The 17,179-nt window shown below is 43.9% G+C and overlaps 1 protein-coding gene across 1 annotated transcript; it reads right to left on the bottom strand.

Annotated features, from left to right (window-relative positions):
• Window positions 1-1,318: 1,318 nt before the first annotated feature.
• LOC139832639 (uncharacterized) lies at window positions 1,319-16,091 on the bottom strand. Its single transcript, XM_071822445.1, has 5 exons — window positions 15,912-16,091; window positions 14,651-14,967; window positions 1,964-2,100; window positions 1,608-1,892; window positions 1,319-1,512 (listed from the first exon to the last, which is right to left on the bottom strand). The coding sequence occupies exons 1-5, from the start codon at window positions 16,089-16,091 to the stop codon at window positions 1,319-1,321; spliced, it is 1,113 nt and encodes a 370-aa protein (XP_071678546.1).
• Window positions 16,092-17,179: the final 1,088 nt, after the last annotated feature.

Below are 17,179 nucleotides of genomic sequence, written 5' to 3'. Positions count from 1 at the left end.
AAAAGCTCCGACGTTATCACGATCGTCGAGTTCGGAAACGCTCCTTTATGGCAGGAGACCTGGTCCTCCGCCTTCGACAGGTGAAAGACCATAAGCTGCAATCTCCATGGGAAGGACCCTTCGTCGTTAGCAAAGTGCTTCACAACGGGTCGTACTACCTTGTCGATTTCCGCGAGTTAAGGGATAGACCTTCTAACTGGCACCGGAAACGCAAGCGTGAGGATCCGGATGACATCTACGATGAAACAGATCGCCCTTGGAATATCGCACAGCTACGTCCTTTCTACACTTAGCATATATTTTCCGAGTTCTAAACTCTGTAATAGTTATACATGATCAATGAAATAAAGCTTCTGGTTCACTCTTTTGAGTCTTTTACCTCCTTTACTTGTTCATTTTAGATCGTGTATGTTTTTTCCAACTAAAACCGCAGAGCTGGATTTTTCCGCCTAGGCGTGTATGAAAGTTGTGATTTTCAAAATCGTCCTTTAGGACGTAAGCTTAAGTTTTTCGATAAAGTTGTTATCTCTGCGAACTCGTGGATTCCTAGTAGCGATTTCCGGCACCTATGCCTGGGGCTTGTTTCCACGGTTATGGACGGACTGCCATTGGGCTTCGTCGCCGGCTGGCGGCGTTTCCGGCTAAGGTTTTCCGGCTCGTGGAAGGTCAAGCGAGCAAGCCGGAAAATAACGAAGTCAGCACTTGCTTTCCGACATAAAACGAAACATGCACACAATATTTAACGGATAGCAGGATAAGTGTTTCCGCCCCATGCATAATTGTTTCGTTCCTAGCTACTTAAGAATTTAAAGTCTTATTACAAACCCTCGCTGGGGCCAAAATGATGCATTGCTTTTCCCGCAGGAATAAAAGTTCTCACTCCCCCTTAGCCGGAGAAGTTTTGCCCTCTGGATCTTGTTCCTTGGCGCCTTCGGCCGGAGAAGATACGTCTTCTTCACTTTCCTTTTCTTCGGAAGCAGCAGTGCTGGTCTTGGGTTCTTCTTGGGGCGCATCCTTGGAGCTGGTCCAGGTAAACTCGGCTCCGGATTCCGCAGGTCGCGCACAGGCGTCGAGATCCTTCAAAAGTTCCGCTTCTAAGGCCTCGTCAGCAGCGAGGACGACCTTGTCGTAGAATTCCTCGTGCCGGATCCTGCGCGCGATGCGGGTGTCGTAGCCGCTCACTGCATCCAGCAGCTCGCCGACGTCCGCATCCGGAGGAACGCCCGTGGTCACTTCATCAAGATCAAGACCCGGAGTATGTGCTAGGCACATGGTCAAGGCCATTGCAGCTGCGCCTCGGGCTGAAGATGCTTGTAGATCAATCACCAGCTCCGTGAACGTCCATCTTACCAATAAGCTTGCGCACGTCACAAGTGCGGCTCCTTTTGATGTTCAAATTATGGCATATTTTGCGGGAGGCGGAGATGAGATCCTTGCAGTCATCACCCGCGAGTTGCAGAAGATCGTCTCGTGGGAACAAATTCCGGCGCTGTTCCGGGTACCCAAGCGGCTCTACATAAAAAGATAATCAGGATATAGGCATGCAATTTGAGCGCAAAGAAAAAAAGAATCGGAGCAAATATCTTGACCAGGTTCCGATATCATACCCAAGATGTTCTCATTGAGCAAGTCCCAGTGCTGCTCCGCTGTCTCCATGAATTTCCGGAGTCCGTTGAGCTCCTTTTGCTGCCTCCTGATGGTCTCGCTGTCAGCATTCTTTTTCAGCTCCAGCTCGCCCTTCTCCCTGATATGCTCGGAGTTTTTCTCCGCCAGCTGCTTTTCGGCCTGCTCCCTCTTAAGTTCCGCCTCCTTTAGCTTCGTCTCCAATTCTTGGTACGAGGAGCGTAGGTTCTCAAGTTCAGTCGAAGCTGTTGCAAGGGAGGAGGATGCGCCTATAATAATATACGTTAACAGCAAACTTGAAGTCGGAATTTGGTTAATAACGAAGAAGGCGGAAACCAACCTTGGGCGTCTGCCAGTTGTTTAGCCAGTTCCGCATTCTCATCCTTCAGGGTCCGGATATTTTCCGCCTGACTCAGAGTAACGCGGCGCTGCAGGGCAATGTTCTTGTGCAGCTCGTAGTGCAGCGCCTGCTTTGTTCTGTAAAATTTAAACGGTGCAGGAGTAAAAATTCACTTTGTAGCAGTGGTTTCTTTTAAAGCATCATTGCCGGAACTTTTCCGCCATAATGCTTGGGGGCTACTGGTCCATTCTAAAAAACTTTCCCGGAAGTAATTTTTCTCTAAGCATTTAAGCGCTAACTACTTTTTGAGTTTCCGCCTACATGCTTGGGGGCTACTGGGGAGTACCTTTTGCTTGCAGATAAGTTGATCGCAGAACTGGCCAATGTTTTTCTTGAAGTCCTGGATCTCCGATGTCCTGGAATCCGGCTTCCCCCAGGCGTTGTTCAGCATGGCGTTGAGCAGGTCTTGTTCAAGTTCCCACTTCTCCGCCTCAGTCAGCTTGTTAAAAAACTTGGTGGCATACGCCTTGGGGTGGAAGTGGTGTCCGCCGGATCTCCGAAGTTCTTCGGAAAAACGACTATGTCGCCAGCGCCCTCTCCAGCCTTCTCGGAAGTGACTTCCGCATCTCCTTGGCCTTGTGTTTCCGCCTCTTCTTGGGCAGGGCTTTTGGCCTTGGGATCTTCTTCCTCCAGGTGCCCGCTGCTAACCGGAATTATCTCCGGTGGAGTGTTTGCGGCAGAGGCGGGGGAGATGGGTCAGCACGAGGAGGCGACGGTTGAGGAGTTGGGTGGGAAGCGCTGGGTGGAATCTGAGTAGAGGGACCAACAGCCGGAGATTTCTTCATGTACTTCGTGATGGGCTCCTGGCTGGTGGTCCGCGTGGCAGCGGTTTTGATTCCTGCAAACAAGTGAAAGGGTTTAGACAAGAAATAATTTCGCTAAGTAAAAATCGCATCATGCTCGGAAACTCACGGGGCACCGGGAATGATGGGGCGTGTGCCCTGGCCAGCCGTCGAGAGCATCCGTAGACGCGCACGCTCCGCCTTCCTTGAGTCAAGCGGAGGTGGTTTCGTCGTCTTTGGCTTCTTGGCGGAGGCCTCGCCGCTAGCTCCGGCTTCAGAGCCGGGAGCCTTGGCGCGGGGACGCTTTGTAGGTCGAGGAGCCGCCTTGCGGGGTGCCTGGTCCTCTTCCTCCTCGTCGTCTTCCGGAGCCTCCTCCGCCGTGTCGCTGGTAACGGGGACGCGAATGATGGTGCGGAAGTTGTCCTCCGCCAAAGTATTGAGCTGGAAGGAAAATGAACAGAAGTTAGAGTTATCCTTGTGAAGTTTGAAGCAACGGAAAGAACAGAAGCTTACCGGAGGACACCGATCGTTCGTGTAGATATCCTTGAACAGTTCCGGGACCTGTTGGCCCTCGGAATCTTCACCAGCGTCTTGAGTCTTCTTTTCAGAGAGTCAGCCGGAAGATCATGGCGGGTAACCCGGAGAAGATCATCCGCCCCGGTGTAAGAGCACATCAACCGCGCGTTGTAGCGAAGGGGCTGGATTCTCCGGGAAAACCAGCTAAGTGTAAGCTGGGCTCCGGTAAGTCCGTCGTGGACTAGCCAGGAGATTCTCCGCGCAGCTTTCTCCAAGGTTGGAGTCAGGGTGAGTGGAGGGACGAAGCTCCAGCTTGCAAGTTCTTCCGGAGGTTCGTTGACGAACTGGGGAAGGCCTTCGTGGACATCCGGAACAGGAGCATTCTTCTCGTAGAACCATCCGGCGTTCCAGTACCGGACGGACTCGTGTGAATCATGGGGAGGATACATACGATTAGGGCGGAGCATAAACGTCATGCTTCCGCAGTTCACCATTGCTTTGTCCTTAGTTTCTTTCTTCACTCGGAAAAAGAATTGCCACAACTTGACATCTGGCCGGATCCCAAGATGTCCTTCGCAGAGAGTCACGAAGTTGGACAAGAGAAGGTATGAATTGGGGCAAATGTTGTGGGGCTGGAGCCCGTAGGTGTTGAGGATGGAGAGGAAAAATTCCGAACAAGGGAGTGAAAGACCGCGTTCCACCCAAGCCTTGGTCATGACGACTTCTCCGGCTTCTGGCTTGGGGGCGTCGGAGTCACGAACGAAACTCCAGTGTGTGGAGATCATTCCCTCGTTCTGGAGCTCTCTAAGCTCCACGTCGGTGGTTGCGCAAGGCCACCATTGACCTCGTTCTCCTTCACGGATCCGGGCCTTGGACGCCCTCTTGTTTTCCGCCTCCTGCACCTTTGCTGCCATCCGAGCTTGTCCCTCGAGTTCTTCTTGGAGCTCTTGGAGGGTAGGGATCCGGCTTGGAGCGGTGCTGGAAGATGCGGAAAAAGGTTGAGCTAGTCTGATGTCGGAAACATACGGTGGCAGGAATGATATAGGATCCGGGCATATGGGTTCTATTTGGTTGGGATCCGGGCTACTCGAAGAGCTACCAGTGCAAAGTGACGATTCGAGTGGCATGCTTCCGGCTGCACCCATACAAAGTGTCTGAGTACCCGGATCACTAAGCCTATCTTCTACACTAGGTTGTCTTCTACAAGTCCGGCGTACTTACCGCTAATGGCGCGGTGGTGCGACGGAGCTCCGGCGGAAGATGAGGTTGCCGAACTTGAAGGAAATTGGCCCGCGTGACCACGAATCGGCGGCGGAGCAAGTTTCCCGTTCAAACGTGAGAATCTTGGAGCGAGGGAAGCCTTGGTTCGGCGGCACTCGAAGTTCACCGGGGCGAAGTTCGCCGGAATCAAGATCTGGCGGGCGGCGCGGCGCGAGGAGGAAGACGATGTGGTGAGAGGGGTGAAAGAATGAATTTTACCGGGCCGCGGGGTATTTATAGGCAGCTCGGAGATTCGGGATCCGGATCCAACGGTGGAAACTGAACGGTCGCGCCGTTGGATGGATGACACGTGTTTAGGTCAAATGCGGTAAAACGACGTGGAGGTAACTTAACCATGCACTCCCGAAAATTCCGGTTGAAGATTTGCATCTGCGAAACTTTAGCGCGGGAAATGAGGAAGTTGTGCGCGGGAAATACGGAACTTCCGTTGTTAAGCATGATCTGAAGATGAAGGATTTCCGAAACCGTTAGAGTTTTTTAAGATTCCGGGTGATTCTGTGAAGATAAGATTGGCTTTCGTTCAAGCAGGGAGTAACCCGGAAATGTTCTTTGGAACGTCGATGGATGAAGTCCCTCGGGATGGGAGCATTTTCCGGCTATAAGTTGGAAAAAGAAGAAAATGCAAAGTTGGAGCTCTTCAAGTTTCTCCGCGTTACCAACGTTTGCCGGAGATCATGATGGACCAGCAAGACGGAGACTGCAGGGGAAACTCGGAGAACTCTGGGGGCTACTGTTGTGGGTATACTTCATGGGTGTACCATCGACAGTGCCTAGATCCGGCAAGCCCGGGTGGCCCACAGATGGTGATGAGGCATGTGGCCCATCGGGCGGCCCGATTCTTGTTGATCATGAAGGAAGAAGTCCAGCCCAGGATCAGCAGGCCGGATCCGTACCGACCTAGGAGTGACCCGGATCCAGGGAGGCCCATGAGGAACCCGGATCCAGTACGACGTGTATGGAAGGCGGATCCGTGACGTGCACGGCAAGATATTGTACCGTAGCTAGGCTATCTGTAATCCGGCTAGGACTCTCCATGTAAACCCTAGATCCGTGCGCCTTTATAAGCCGGATCCCGGGAGCCCTAGAGGCACAACCACAACTCATTGTAACAACGCGAAAGCGCCCAGATAATACCAGACAAGCAGCAGTAGGCCCTGTCATCGTGCAGGTGTTCCGAAGCTGGGTAACTCGCGTACCACCGTCCCGTGTGCACTCCGCCCTATGGCCCCTACTTCTTCTCCCCCTCGTGAGGATCCCTCCTCCGAGGTACCGTCGATTAGGCAACGACAGGTCAGCACCACCCAAATATGTACTTCCTTTCACAAGTGCAAAATCGAGCTTCTACAAACTATACACATTGTTGTCACAATAGAAAATAAATTCCAGAATATAATACATGATTCTACACATCATATTCTATATTGCCATTTTTGGAACTACAAGTTCCTTCATGAACCAATGCTTCCGCACATTCTAAATACCCCAATGCTTCTGTCACTTTGTTAACTTTTGTAAAAAACAAACTAGGTTCTTTTTACCATACATTACTCTCCATTTTTGTAGATGATGTTTTTCAAAACAACATGCTTACTTACGTGCTACTAGTTGCTGTAATGCAAAACAGATGCTTCTAATCATGCTTGTTTCTTCAATTCAAATACTTTGCTGCAGTTATCTAACTAAATGCTTCCTTTGTACATGAAATATTCTACGGAATATACCAATTGCACTCACAGTTGCATGCACTATTGGCACCCAAACTCAAGACAAGAAAAACAGGAAAAAGAGAGCTTTCCTAGACCGTAATAATGATGCAAATCACAAGAAGCTCAAGAAGCTAAAGAATACTGATAAATCAAAGGAAGCATATGACACATATATTCTCCGAAGGTGCATAAGGAAGCCTGTTGACAACGAAGAGAGGTGACATTTCAGCCCTTCCTCCTTTTCATCCACATTACATATCATTTTTCTGGATTTTTAGTTTCAATAATATTTTTGATCGTGCATCATCAGGCCACTATTTGTCGATTTTGGAGGATATCATGTCACATATGAAGAATTCCGCGAAGCTCTCAAACCTCGTGGTAAAATTGACAAAAATGTCATGGAGCTTTTCATTAGACACTTCAACTTGGTGACCAACATCGCTACAACGAGCAAGCCTTTGTGCACAAAATTTGCATTCTCACAGTCCTTGACTGTAAGTTGATCCTTTGGTACTTCTATTATTTACTCCTTACTTCCAATGATATTTGACCGCATCGCCACTTTTTCTAGACCAAGCTCGGCGTCCGCGAGGATAAATTTGACCCCCAACCTTGCCTCAAAGAATTTCAGCAAGTTTACAAAGATCATCAACTCAAATCAAAGGATATGGTACCTTCTGCTCATTCTCAATCCTAAAATGTTTTGCGTTTCTAACATTTTTTTAGCTTGATTATGCTTCCGAAACGAGCTTCATTCTTTTTGGTTTCCTCGCAGTTGTACTTTGTTATTGTGGACAATGAACATTGTGTCCTACTGTGCATCAACCTTCTTCTCAAACAAGTCAATGTACTCGACTCTATGATTCCTATGAAGAAAGCAAGAGTCTATGATACAGCACATTTCCTGGTACGCACAATGGGTACTACATTTAATCAGTTTTACAATTTGCTTCACACCGTACAATCCATACCAACCATGCTTCATACCATTCAATACGTACTAACCATGCTTCTACGCAATTACTAATATGCTACCACATACCAATTACGGGTTTCCTACCTTATATGATTACATGTTAAATATGCTTCCTGTGCAGCACCGCATTTCTTTGCTATAGTCACTCTTTTTTTGCCTCTTTGTAGGTCAACAACTTTATCACACTTGCATCCTTTGCCAATGCATTCCCTAAAACGAACTTCAGCCAGTTCGTTTGGAACAATCCTCAGGAACTACGGCAGCAGACCACCTTGTACTAGACTTACACCCTAATAAAATTTTATTTTCTTACCATTCATTGCACTCACTCACTTGTTCCAATGTTTCCATGACAAGATTTGACTGCAGAATCTTTGTAATGCTATTCATGAAACAATGGGACGGCAAGATAATGAAGCCTTTCAACCAGCTTTGTCCCAAATTTCTACATTGCATGGTGTTGAATATACATGTTTCGGCTGTTTGACATGCTTTAATTCATACTCAGTAAGCAAGATGCCTTCGTTTTAATCTGCTAATGCCATCAGCACAATACATCATTGTCCGTACCTATCAATTTATTGTTCAATTTTTATTGCAGGACATGATTGACCTTCGCATGGTGATAGCCTACATGATCATCAAATCGGATTTGAACAAAGTTGATCCTACTTGGGTCCTCAAGAAGAAATAAATCTGAATGCTTCATGTCGGCTATTTCATGGAAGCACTTCAAGTTTACAAGCAATAGATGAATGTTTTTTGGTTTTTTCACTTATTCCCTGTTAAGACTATGATTTGTCTTGCATGACAATCATCTACTTATGCCACCGAACTGTAATAATTTCATGACAACCTCTGAATGATGTCATATAGATTGTCGAATCGATCAGGAATATTCATGGCATTTACTCTTTATTATTTTTTTGATTCGCAACATATCATTTATGTGCTTTCATGCATTATTCATCTGCTGCCACTACATGTCGTCTGCTCGAAACATACAAAACAAACAAAACTATTTTCTACCCATATGAATGCATTATATAATGTTGACGCTATACCCAGTAGTGCTTCCAATATACAAGTACCTATTCTTATACAAAACTTGTTTTACCAAAAAAAAAAATACTAGTTGAGATGTGTCATGCGCTGCAGCCACTACCCATTGCGTGCTCCTACAGTTTGAACAAAAAATGGCTAACTCGAAGCAACTATTATGTACTCTGGAACTGTAATCAGACCGCTATCCAGCATGCATCTATGCCTAAAAAGTCCACCTTCAGGTTATCATCCGAACCCCTTCTAGTATTAAGTTGCAAATAACAGACAATTGCATTAAGTATGGTGCGTAATGTAATCAACAAATATATCCTTAGACATAGCATTGATGTTTTATCCCTAGTGGCAACATCACATCCACAACCTTAGAACTTTTTGTCACTGTCCCAGATTTAATGGAGGCATGAACCCACTATCGAGCATAAATACTCCCTCTTGGAGTTACAAGTAACGACTTGGCCAGAGCCTCTACTAATAACGAAGAGCATGCAAGATCATAAAAAACACATAGATGATAGATTGATAATCAACATAACATAGCATTCAATATTCATCGGATCCCAACAAACGCAACATGTAGCATTACAAATAGATGATCTTGATCATGCTAGGCAGCTCACAAGATCCAACAATGATAGCACAATTAGGAGAAGACGACCATCTAGCTACTGCTATGGACCCATAGTCCAGGGGTGAACTACTCACACGTCACTCCGGAGGCGACCATGGTGGTGAAGAGTCCTCCGGGAGATGATTCCCCTCTCCGGCAGGGTGCCGGAGGCGATCTCCTGAATCCCCCGAGATGGGATTGGCGGCGGCGGCGTCTCTGGAAGGTTTTCCGTATCGTGGCTCTCCGTGCTGGAGTTATTATCGACGAAGGCTTAAGTAGGCGGAAGGGTAGGTCAGGGGCGCCACGAGGGCCCCACACGCTAGGGCCGCGCGGCCCAAGCCTTGGCCGCGCCGCCCTGTTGTGTGGGCGCCTCGTCGCCCCACTTCGTTTCCCTTTCGGACTTCTGGAAGCTTCGTGGAAAAATAAGATCCTGGGCGTTGATTTCGTCCAATTCCGAGAATATTTCCTTACTAGGATTTCTGAAACCAAAAACAGCAGAAAACAGCAAGTGGCTCTTCGGCATCTTGTTAATAGGTTAGTGCCGGAAAATGCATAAATATGACATAAAGTATGTATAAAACATGTAGGTATTGTCATAAAACAAGCATGGAACATAAGAAATTATCGATACGTTGGAGACGTATCAGCATCCCCAAGCTTAGTTCCTACTCGTCCCGAGTAGGTAAACGATAACAAAGATAATTTCTGAAGTGACATGCCATCATAATATTGATCAATACTATTGTAAGCACATGTAATGAATGAAGCGATCCGAAGCAATGGTAAAGACAATGGTTAAACAATTGAATCATATAGCAAAGAATTTTCATGAATAGTACTTTCAAGACAAGCATCAATAAGTTTTGCATAAGAGTTAACTCATAAAGCAGTAAATTCAAAGTAAAGGCATTGAAGCAACATAAAGGAAGATTAAGTTTCAGCGGTTGCTTTCAACTTGTAACATGTATATCTCATGGATAGTTGTCGATGCAAAGTAATATGATGAATGCAAATATGCAAGTATGTAAGAATCAATGCACAGTTAACACAAGTGTTTGCTTCTAAGATGGAAGGAAATGGGTAAACTGACTCAACATAAAAGTAGAAGAAATGCCCTTCGCAGAGGGAAGCATGGATTGCTATGTTTGTGCTAGAGCTTTTATTTTGAAAACATAAAGAGAGCATAAAAGTAAAGTTTTGAGAGGTGTTTGTTGTTGTCAACGAATGGTAATGGGCACTCTAACCCCCTTGCCAGACAAACCTTCGAAGAGCGGCTCCCATGAAACATTTTTATTTTTGGGTGGCACTCCTTCCAACCTTGCTTTCACAAACCATGGCTAACCGAATCCTCGGGTGCCTGCCAACAATCTCATACCATGAAGGAGTGCCTTTTTATTTTAGTTTTATTTAGATGACACTCCTCCCCACCTTTGCTTTCTCAAGCCATGGCTAACCGAATCCTCGGGTGCCGTCCAACAATCACATACCATGGAGGAGTGTCTATTTTTTTTGTAAATTATGAAGGTTAATTAATTTGGGATTGGGAATCCCATTGCCAGCTCTTTTTGCAAAATTATTGGATAAGCGGATGAAGCAACTAGTCCATTGGTGAAAGTTGCCCAACAAGATTGAAAGATAAACACCACATACTTCCTCATGACCTATAAAACATTGACACAAATCAGAGATGATAAATTTTGAATTGTTTAAAGGTAGCACTCAAGCAATTTACTTTGAAATGGCAGAGAACTACCATGTAGTAGGTAGGTATGGTGGACACAAATGGCATAGTTTTTGGCTCAAGGATTTGGATGCACGAGAAGTAATCCCTCTCAATACAAGGCTTAGGCTAGCAATGTTATTTGAAGCAAACACAAGTATGAACCGGTACAACAAAACTCACATAAAAACATATTGCAAGCATTATAAGACTCTACACTGTCTTCCTTGTTGTTCAAACCCTTACTAGAAAATATCTAGACCTTAGAGAGACCAATCATGCAAACCAAATTTTAGCAAGCTTTATGTATTTCTTCACTAATAGGTGCAAAGTATATGTTGCAAGAGCTTAAACATGACCCTTATGAGCACAAAAATTGCCAAGTATCAAATTATTCAAGACATTCTACCAATTACCACATGTAGCATTTCCCATTTCCAACCATATAACAATTAACGAAGCAGTTTCAACCTTCGCCATGAACATTATGAGTAAAGCTAAGGACATATTTGTCCATATGCAACAGCGGAGCGTGTCTCTCTCCCACACAATGAATGCTAGGATCCAACTTTATTCAAACAAAACAAAACAAAAACATACAGACGCTCGAAGTAAATCATATAAGATGTGACGGAATAAAAATATAGTTTCACTAGAGGAACCTGATAATGTTGTCGAAGAAGATGGGGATGCCTTGGGCATCCCCAAGCTTAGATGCTTGAGTCTTCTTGAAATATGCAGGGATGAACCACCGGGGCATCCCCAAGCTTAGAGCTTTCACTCTCCTTGATCATATTGTATCATCCTCCTCTCTTGATCCTTGAAAACTTCCTCCACACCAAACTCAAAACAACTCATTAGAGGGTTAGTGCATAATCAAAATTCACATGTTCAGAGGTGACATAATCATTCTTAACACTTCTGGGCGTTGCACAAAGCTACTGAAAGTTAATGGAATAAAGAAATCCATCAAACATAGCAAAACAGGCAATGCGAAATAAAAGGCAGAATCTGTCAAAACAGAACAGTCGGTAAAGACGAATTTTTTAGGTGCACCAGACTTGCTCGAATGAAAATTCTCAAATTGAATGAAAGTTGCGTACATATCTGTGGATTATTCTCGTAAATTGGCAGATTTTTCTGAGTTACCTACAGAGACTACTGCTCAAATTCGTGACAGCAAGAAATCTGTTTCTGCGCAGTAATCCAAATCTAGTATGAACCTTACTATCAAAGATTTTACTTGGCACAACAATGCAATAAAATTAAGATAAGGAGAGGTTGCTACAGTAGTAACAACTTCCAAGACTCAAATATAAAACAAAAGTGCAGAAGTAAAATCATGGGTTGTCTCCCATAAGCGCTTTTCTTTAACGCCTTTCAGCTAGGCGCAGAAAGTGTGTATCAAGTAACATCAAGAGACGAAGAATCAACATCATAATTTTCACAACTTGTCACAATAGGTATCTTAGATGCTCCCTTATCTATAGTGGTATTAAGAGCTTTATCAATTTTAGGCCTATAATGGTTTTTTGGTTTGGACACCTTGGAGACATACATGAACTTTTGCTCCTTACCCACATAAGCTTTCTCCTTAAACATAATAGAAGAAAAATTTGAACCCAAGGTTCCCATAGCTTCTTCAAGTTCACTAATCCTTTGGGTTTGATTATCATGAATAGCACAAGCTTCTAAGATGGCAATTCTCTCATTAATTCCACCTAAAAATTTATCAAGTTTATCAGCGCTATCAAGTAATACTCCCAATTTAGTCTCAATATTTGGAAGATTTTGCTCTATGGTCTCCAACTTTTTCATGACATCTTCAAGAGAGATTTCAGTTTTAACTTTATTAACAGGTGGTATTCCAAATAGACTCTCAATAATGCAACTAGCTTCTAAATCAGGAGTGCCTAGGAAATTACCTCCCGCGAGACAATCAAGAACATACCTATTCCAGCTAGAGATATCAACATAAAAACTCCTGAGTAGGATAGTGGTGGAGTGTTTCTTAGTGCACCTATTATGGGCATCACTAATTCTATACCAAGCATCTTTTAAACATTCTCCCCCTTGTTGCTTAAACGAACGAACTTCAACTTCAAGATTACTCATTTTAGCAGTAGTAAATAAAGCAAACTAGATAAAGTAAATGCAAGTAACTAATTTTGTTGTGTTTTTAATATGGAGAACACAAACAAGATAACAATTAAAGTAAAGCTAGCAACTAATTTTTTTTGTATTTTGATATAATGCAGCAAACAAAGTAGTAAATAAACTAAAGCAAGACAAAAACAAAGTAAAGAGATTGGAAGTGGAGACTCCCCTTGCAGCGTATCTTGATCTCCCCGGCAACGGCGCCAGAAAATGCTTTGCTGCTTGTGACGGTAAAGCACACGTCCATTGGGAACCCCAAGAGGAAGGTATGATGCGTACAACGGCAAGTTTTTCCCTCAGTAAGAAACCAAGGTTATCGAACCAGTAGGAGTCAAGAAGCACGTTGAAGGTTGATGGCGGCGGAGTGTAGTGCGGCGCAACACCAGGGATTCCGGCGCCAACGTGGAACCTGCACAACACAACCAAAGTACTTTGCCCCAACTTAACAGTGAGGTTGTCAATCTCACCGGCTTGCTATAACAAAGGATTAGATGTATAGTGTGGATGATGATGTTTGCAGAAAACAGTAGAACAAGTATTGCAGTAGATTGTATTCGATGTAAAAGAATGGACCGGGTCCATAGTTCACTAGTGGTGTCTCTCCCATAAAAAATAGCATGTTGGGTGAACAAATTACAGTTGGACAATTGACAAATAAAGATGGCATGACAATGCACATACATGTTATAATGAGTAGTGTGAGATTTAATTGGGCATTACGACAAAGTACATAGACCTCTATCCAGCATGCATCTATGCCTAAAAAGTCCACCTTCAGGTTATCATCCGAACCCCTTCCAGTATTAAGTTGCAAACAATAGACAATTGCATTAAGTATGGTGCGTAATGTAATCAACATATACATCCTTAGACATAGCATTGATGTTTTATCCCTAGTGGCAACAGCACATCCACAACCTTAGAACTTTCTCATCCTTTGTCCTGCATTTAATGGAGGCATGAACCCACTATCGAGCATAAATACTCCCTCTTGGAGTTACAAGTAACGACTTGGCCAGAGCCTCTACTAATAACGGAGAGCATGCAAGATCATAAACAACACATAGATGATAGATTGATAGTCAACATAACATAGCATTCAATATTCATCGGATCCCAACAAACGCAACATGTAGCATTACAAATAGATGATCTTGATCATGTTAGGCAGCTCACAAGATCCAACAATGATAGCACAATTAGGAGAAGACGACCATCTAGCTACTGCTATGGACCCATAGTCCAGGGGTGAACTACTCACACATCACTCCGGAGGCGACCATGGTGGTGAAGAGTCCTCCGGGAGATGATTCCCCTCTCCGGCAGGGTGCCGGAGGTGATCTCCTGAATCCCCCGAGATGGGATTGGCGGCGGCGGCGTCTCTGGAAGGTTTTTCGTATCGTGGCTCTCCATACTGGAGTTATTATCGACGAAGGCTTAAGTAGGCGGAAGGGTAGGTCAGGGGGCGCCACGAGGGCCCCACACGCTAGGGCCGCGCGGCCCAAGCCTTGGCCGCGCCGCCCTATTGTGTGGGCGTCTCGTCGCCCCACTTCGTTTCCCTTTCGGACTTCTGGAAGCTTCGTGGAAAAATAAGATCATGGGCGTTGATTTCGTCCAATTCCGAGAATATTTCCTTACTAGGATTTCTGAAACCAAAAACAGCAGAAAACAGCAACTAGCTCTTCGGCATCTTGTTAATAGGTTAGTGCCGGAAAATGCATAAATATGACATAAAGTATGTATAAAACATGTAGGTATTGTCATAAAACAAGCATGGAACATAAGAAATTATCGATACGTTGGAGATGTATCACGTAGCCTGCTCCATTGCATCAAACACCTCTAGATATAATCCACCTTCTCCCCCGCTCTGCGAAACATTCGCCTTCCTTGCATGAGCACACTCAAAGTCTCTCCTTATTAAATGGTCACACCCTTTTTTTTGGCTCCTTTTAGAGCATCCAATCCTGCTGCCAAAACCTAGTTTCTCCGCATAACCATTATAAAACATCTGCGCATCATCGACGGTGTTGAAAACCATTCCAACTTGCGGGCATAAAGGCCTCAAGCATTCCCCTTCATCTTCTGCTACTGGGAGAGAAGAGCGATCTTCGTTTCCCATCTGAACATCCTACAAATGGAAGCATACAACAAGATCAATTAGATTTAGCCTTTTGCATGAACATTCAAACTATGCTACTGCTTTTCATCAACATCCCAATGTGCTTCAGTAATACAAAATTTCAAAAACCTTCGAATATATCAAAATCAAATAAATACAGTATAACACTGAAAATTCGAAGCTTCTTATTATTCATCATGCTGCTTCTAGTAAATTATGAAACAATCCTTGGTTGTTCTTAAGCTGACAGTACCACTAACTCATAGATTACAATTTAATCCTACAAAACAAGGAGAATGCTACTTATAATTCACTAAATATCCTCTCATAGAAACGTTGTTCAAAAGCTTTTAACATTTACGACTTCTGCTTCTGACTGTTTAATTAAAAGCATCGGGGAATATAAAACAATGCTTCAATGTGTTTTACAGTCATATTCTCCTCTACCCTCAGATATAAAACACACAGGTTCTGAAGCTGCTTATATAGAATCGTTCAAATCCTATATTCCAGTATATCAATGAAATATCATAGCTTCATAACTTCATAAGTTTCATCAAGCAGCTTCTACTTTTCCAAAAGAATGCTTCGTTATTCCAAAGCTGACAATAGCTCAAACTCAAATATTCCAGTACATATATCACAAAAGTCTCAAAGATAGTCTCAAGGATACCACTGCATCATACAGTAGCTTCTACTTTCATCAAACAGAGCTTCCGTGTTCTAAAGATTTTATCTAACACACAGAATGATTCAGACAATTAATATTATAAGCTTCAATGACTACAAAATAAATCTTCTAGGACTACAAAATAAAGCTTCCGTAGTATAGCATTTTACCCTATACAATACCAGGCACACGGATCCAACTAACCTAATACACAGGCTTCGAACGGACAGGGGGATCAAGCCACAACATGCATAAGAAATCATATGGATCAATCTAACTGTACCTCTCCACCTCCATGGTTGACAATAGGGGGATTCCTGACATCTTGAGTAGTGACAGCGTTTCCATCTCTTGCAGCTGCACCCAACTTCTCCCTCAGTTGAGGATCGATCACGCATGAAGCACGCCGGAAAAAGGGATTTGTATACGGCAGATACTCGATGTTCTCCGTCAGGTGTGCCATCTTTTCCTGCAAGGACGAGACTGGAAGCAATTGACGGCAACCTCTCTCTACCAGAAGTGCACGAACGTATACGTATCAGGAGGAGAGCGACATAAGCGGCCGCGCCATTTTTGCAGAGATGGAATCACGGCCGAATTAAATAAGGAAGCTACACATCGGTGACTTAAGTAAGGAAGCTACACATGCGTGGGCCTATAGCTTCCAAACAAACGGTCTAGATCAAACAAATCGAACGGCAAAACATTGGTCCGACGGGAAGCAGCAATCGGGATCCGACTGCTAGTGGTTCCCGAACACTTGTGTTCTTAGTTTTACTTTTAATGTTCATGGCAAAAGTTAAAAGTTGCTGCATTTATTGCTATTTGGTTGGAAACAGAAAATGCTTCATGTGGTAATTGGTATATTATCTTGAATAATTTGATAGTTGGCAATTGTTTTGAGCTCTCAAATAGATCATGTTTAAGCTCTTGCATCATGTAGTTTGAACCTATTAGTGGAGAACTACCGTAGAGCTTGTTGAAATTTGGTTTGCATGATTGGTCTCTCTAAAGTCTAGATATTTTCTGGTAAAAGTGTTTGAACAACAAGGAAGACAATGTAGAGTCTTATAATGCTTGCAATATGTTCTTATGTAAGTTTTGCTGTACCGGTTCATACTTGTGTTTGCTTCAAACAACCTTGCTAGCCAAAGCCTTGTACTGAGAGAGAATTCTTCTCGTGCATCCAAAACCTTGAGCCAAAACCTATGCCATTTGTGTCCATCATACCTACCTACTATGTGGTATTTCTCTGCCATTCCAAAGTAAATTGCTTGAGTGCTACCTTTAAAACTTCATTCCTTGTCTTTTCAATATATAGCTCATGGGAAAAATAGCTTAAAAACTATTGTGGTAAAGAATATGTAGCTTATGTATCTTATTTCTTATAAGTTGCTTGTTGAGCGGTAACCATGTTTCCGGGGATGCCATCAACTATTACACCTTTGTTGAATATCATGTGAGTTGCTATGCATGTTCGTCTTGTCTGAAGTAAGGGTGATTTATCATGATCAAATGGTTTGAGTATGCATATTGTTAGACAAGAACATT

This window comes from Lolium perenne, chromosome 1 (assembly GCF_019359855.2).
Source record: "Lolium perenne isolate Kyuss_39 chromosome 1, Kyuss_2.0, whole genome shotgun sequence".
NCBI lineage: Eukaryota > Viridiplantae > Streptophyta > Magnoliopsida > Poales > Poaceae > Lolium > Lolium perenne.
This window is presented reverse-complemented; position numbering and strand designations above follow the sequence as displayed.

Bases quoted from the DNA above. Each gene is read 5' to 3' on its own strand.
- LOC139832639 (XM_071822445.1), bottom strand. From the start codon at position 16,091: ATGGCACACCTGACGGAGAACATCGAGTATCTGCCGTATACAAATCCC. The intron at 2,101-14,650 runs GTGATACATCTC...TAAATTTTACAG, and splicing joins GATGCAATGGAGCAGGCTAC to AACAAAGCAGGCGCTGCACT. The intron at 1,513-1,607 runs GTATGATATCGG...CTTTTTATGTAG, and splicing joins GCTCAATGAGAACATCTTGG to AGCCGCTTGGGTACCCGGAA.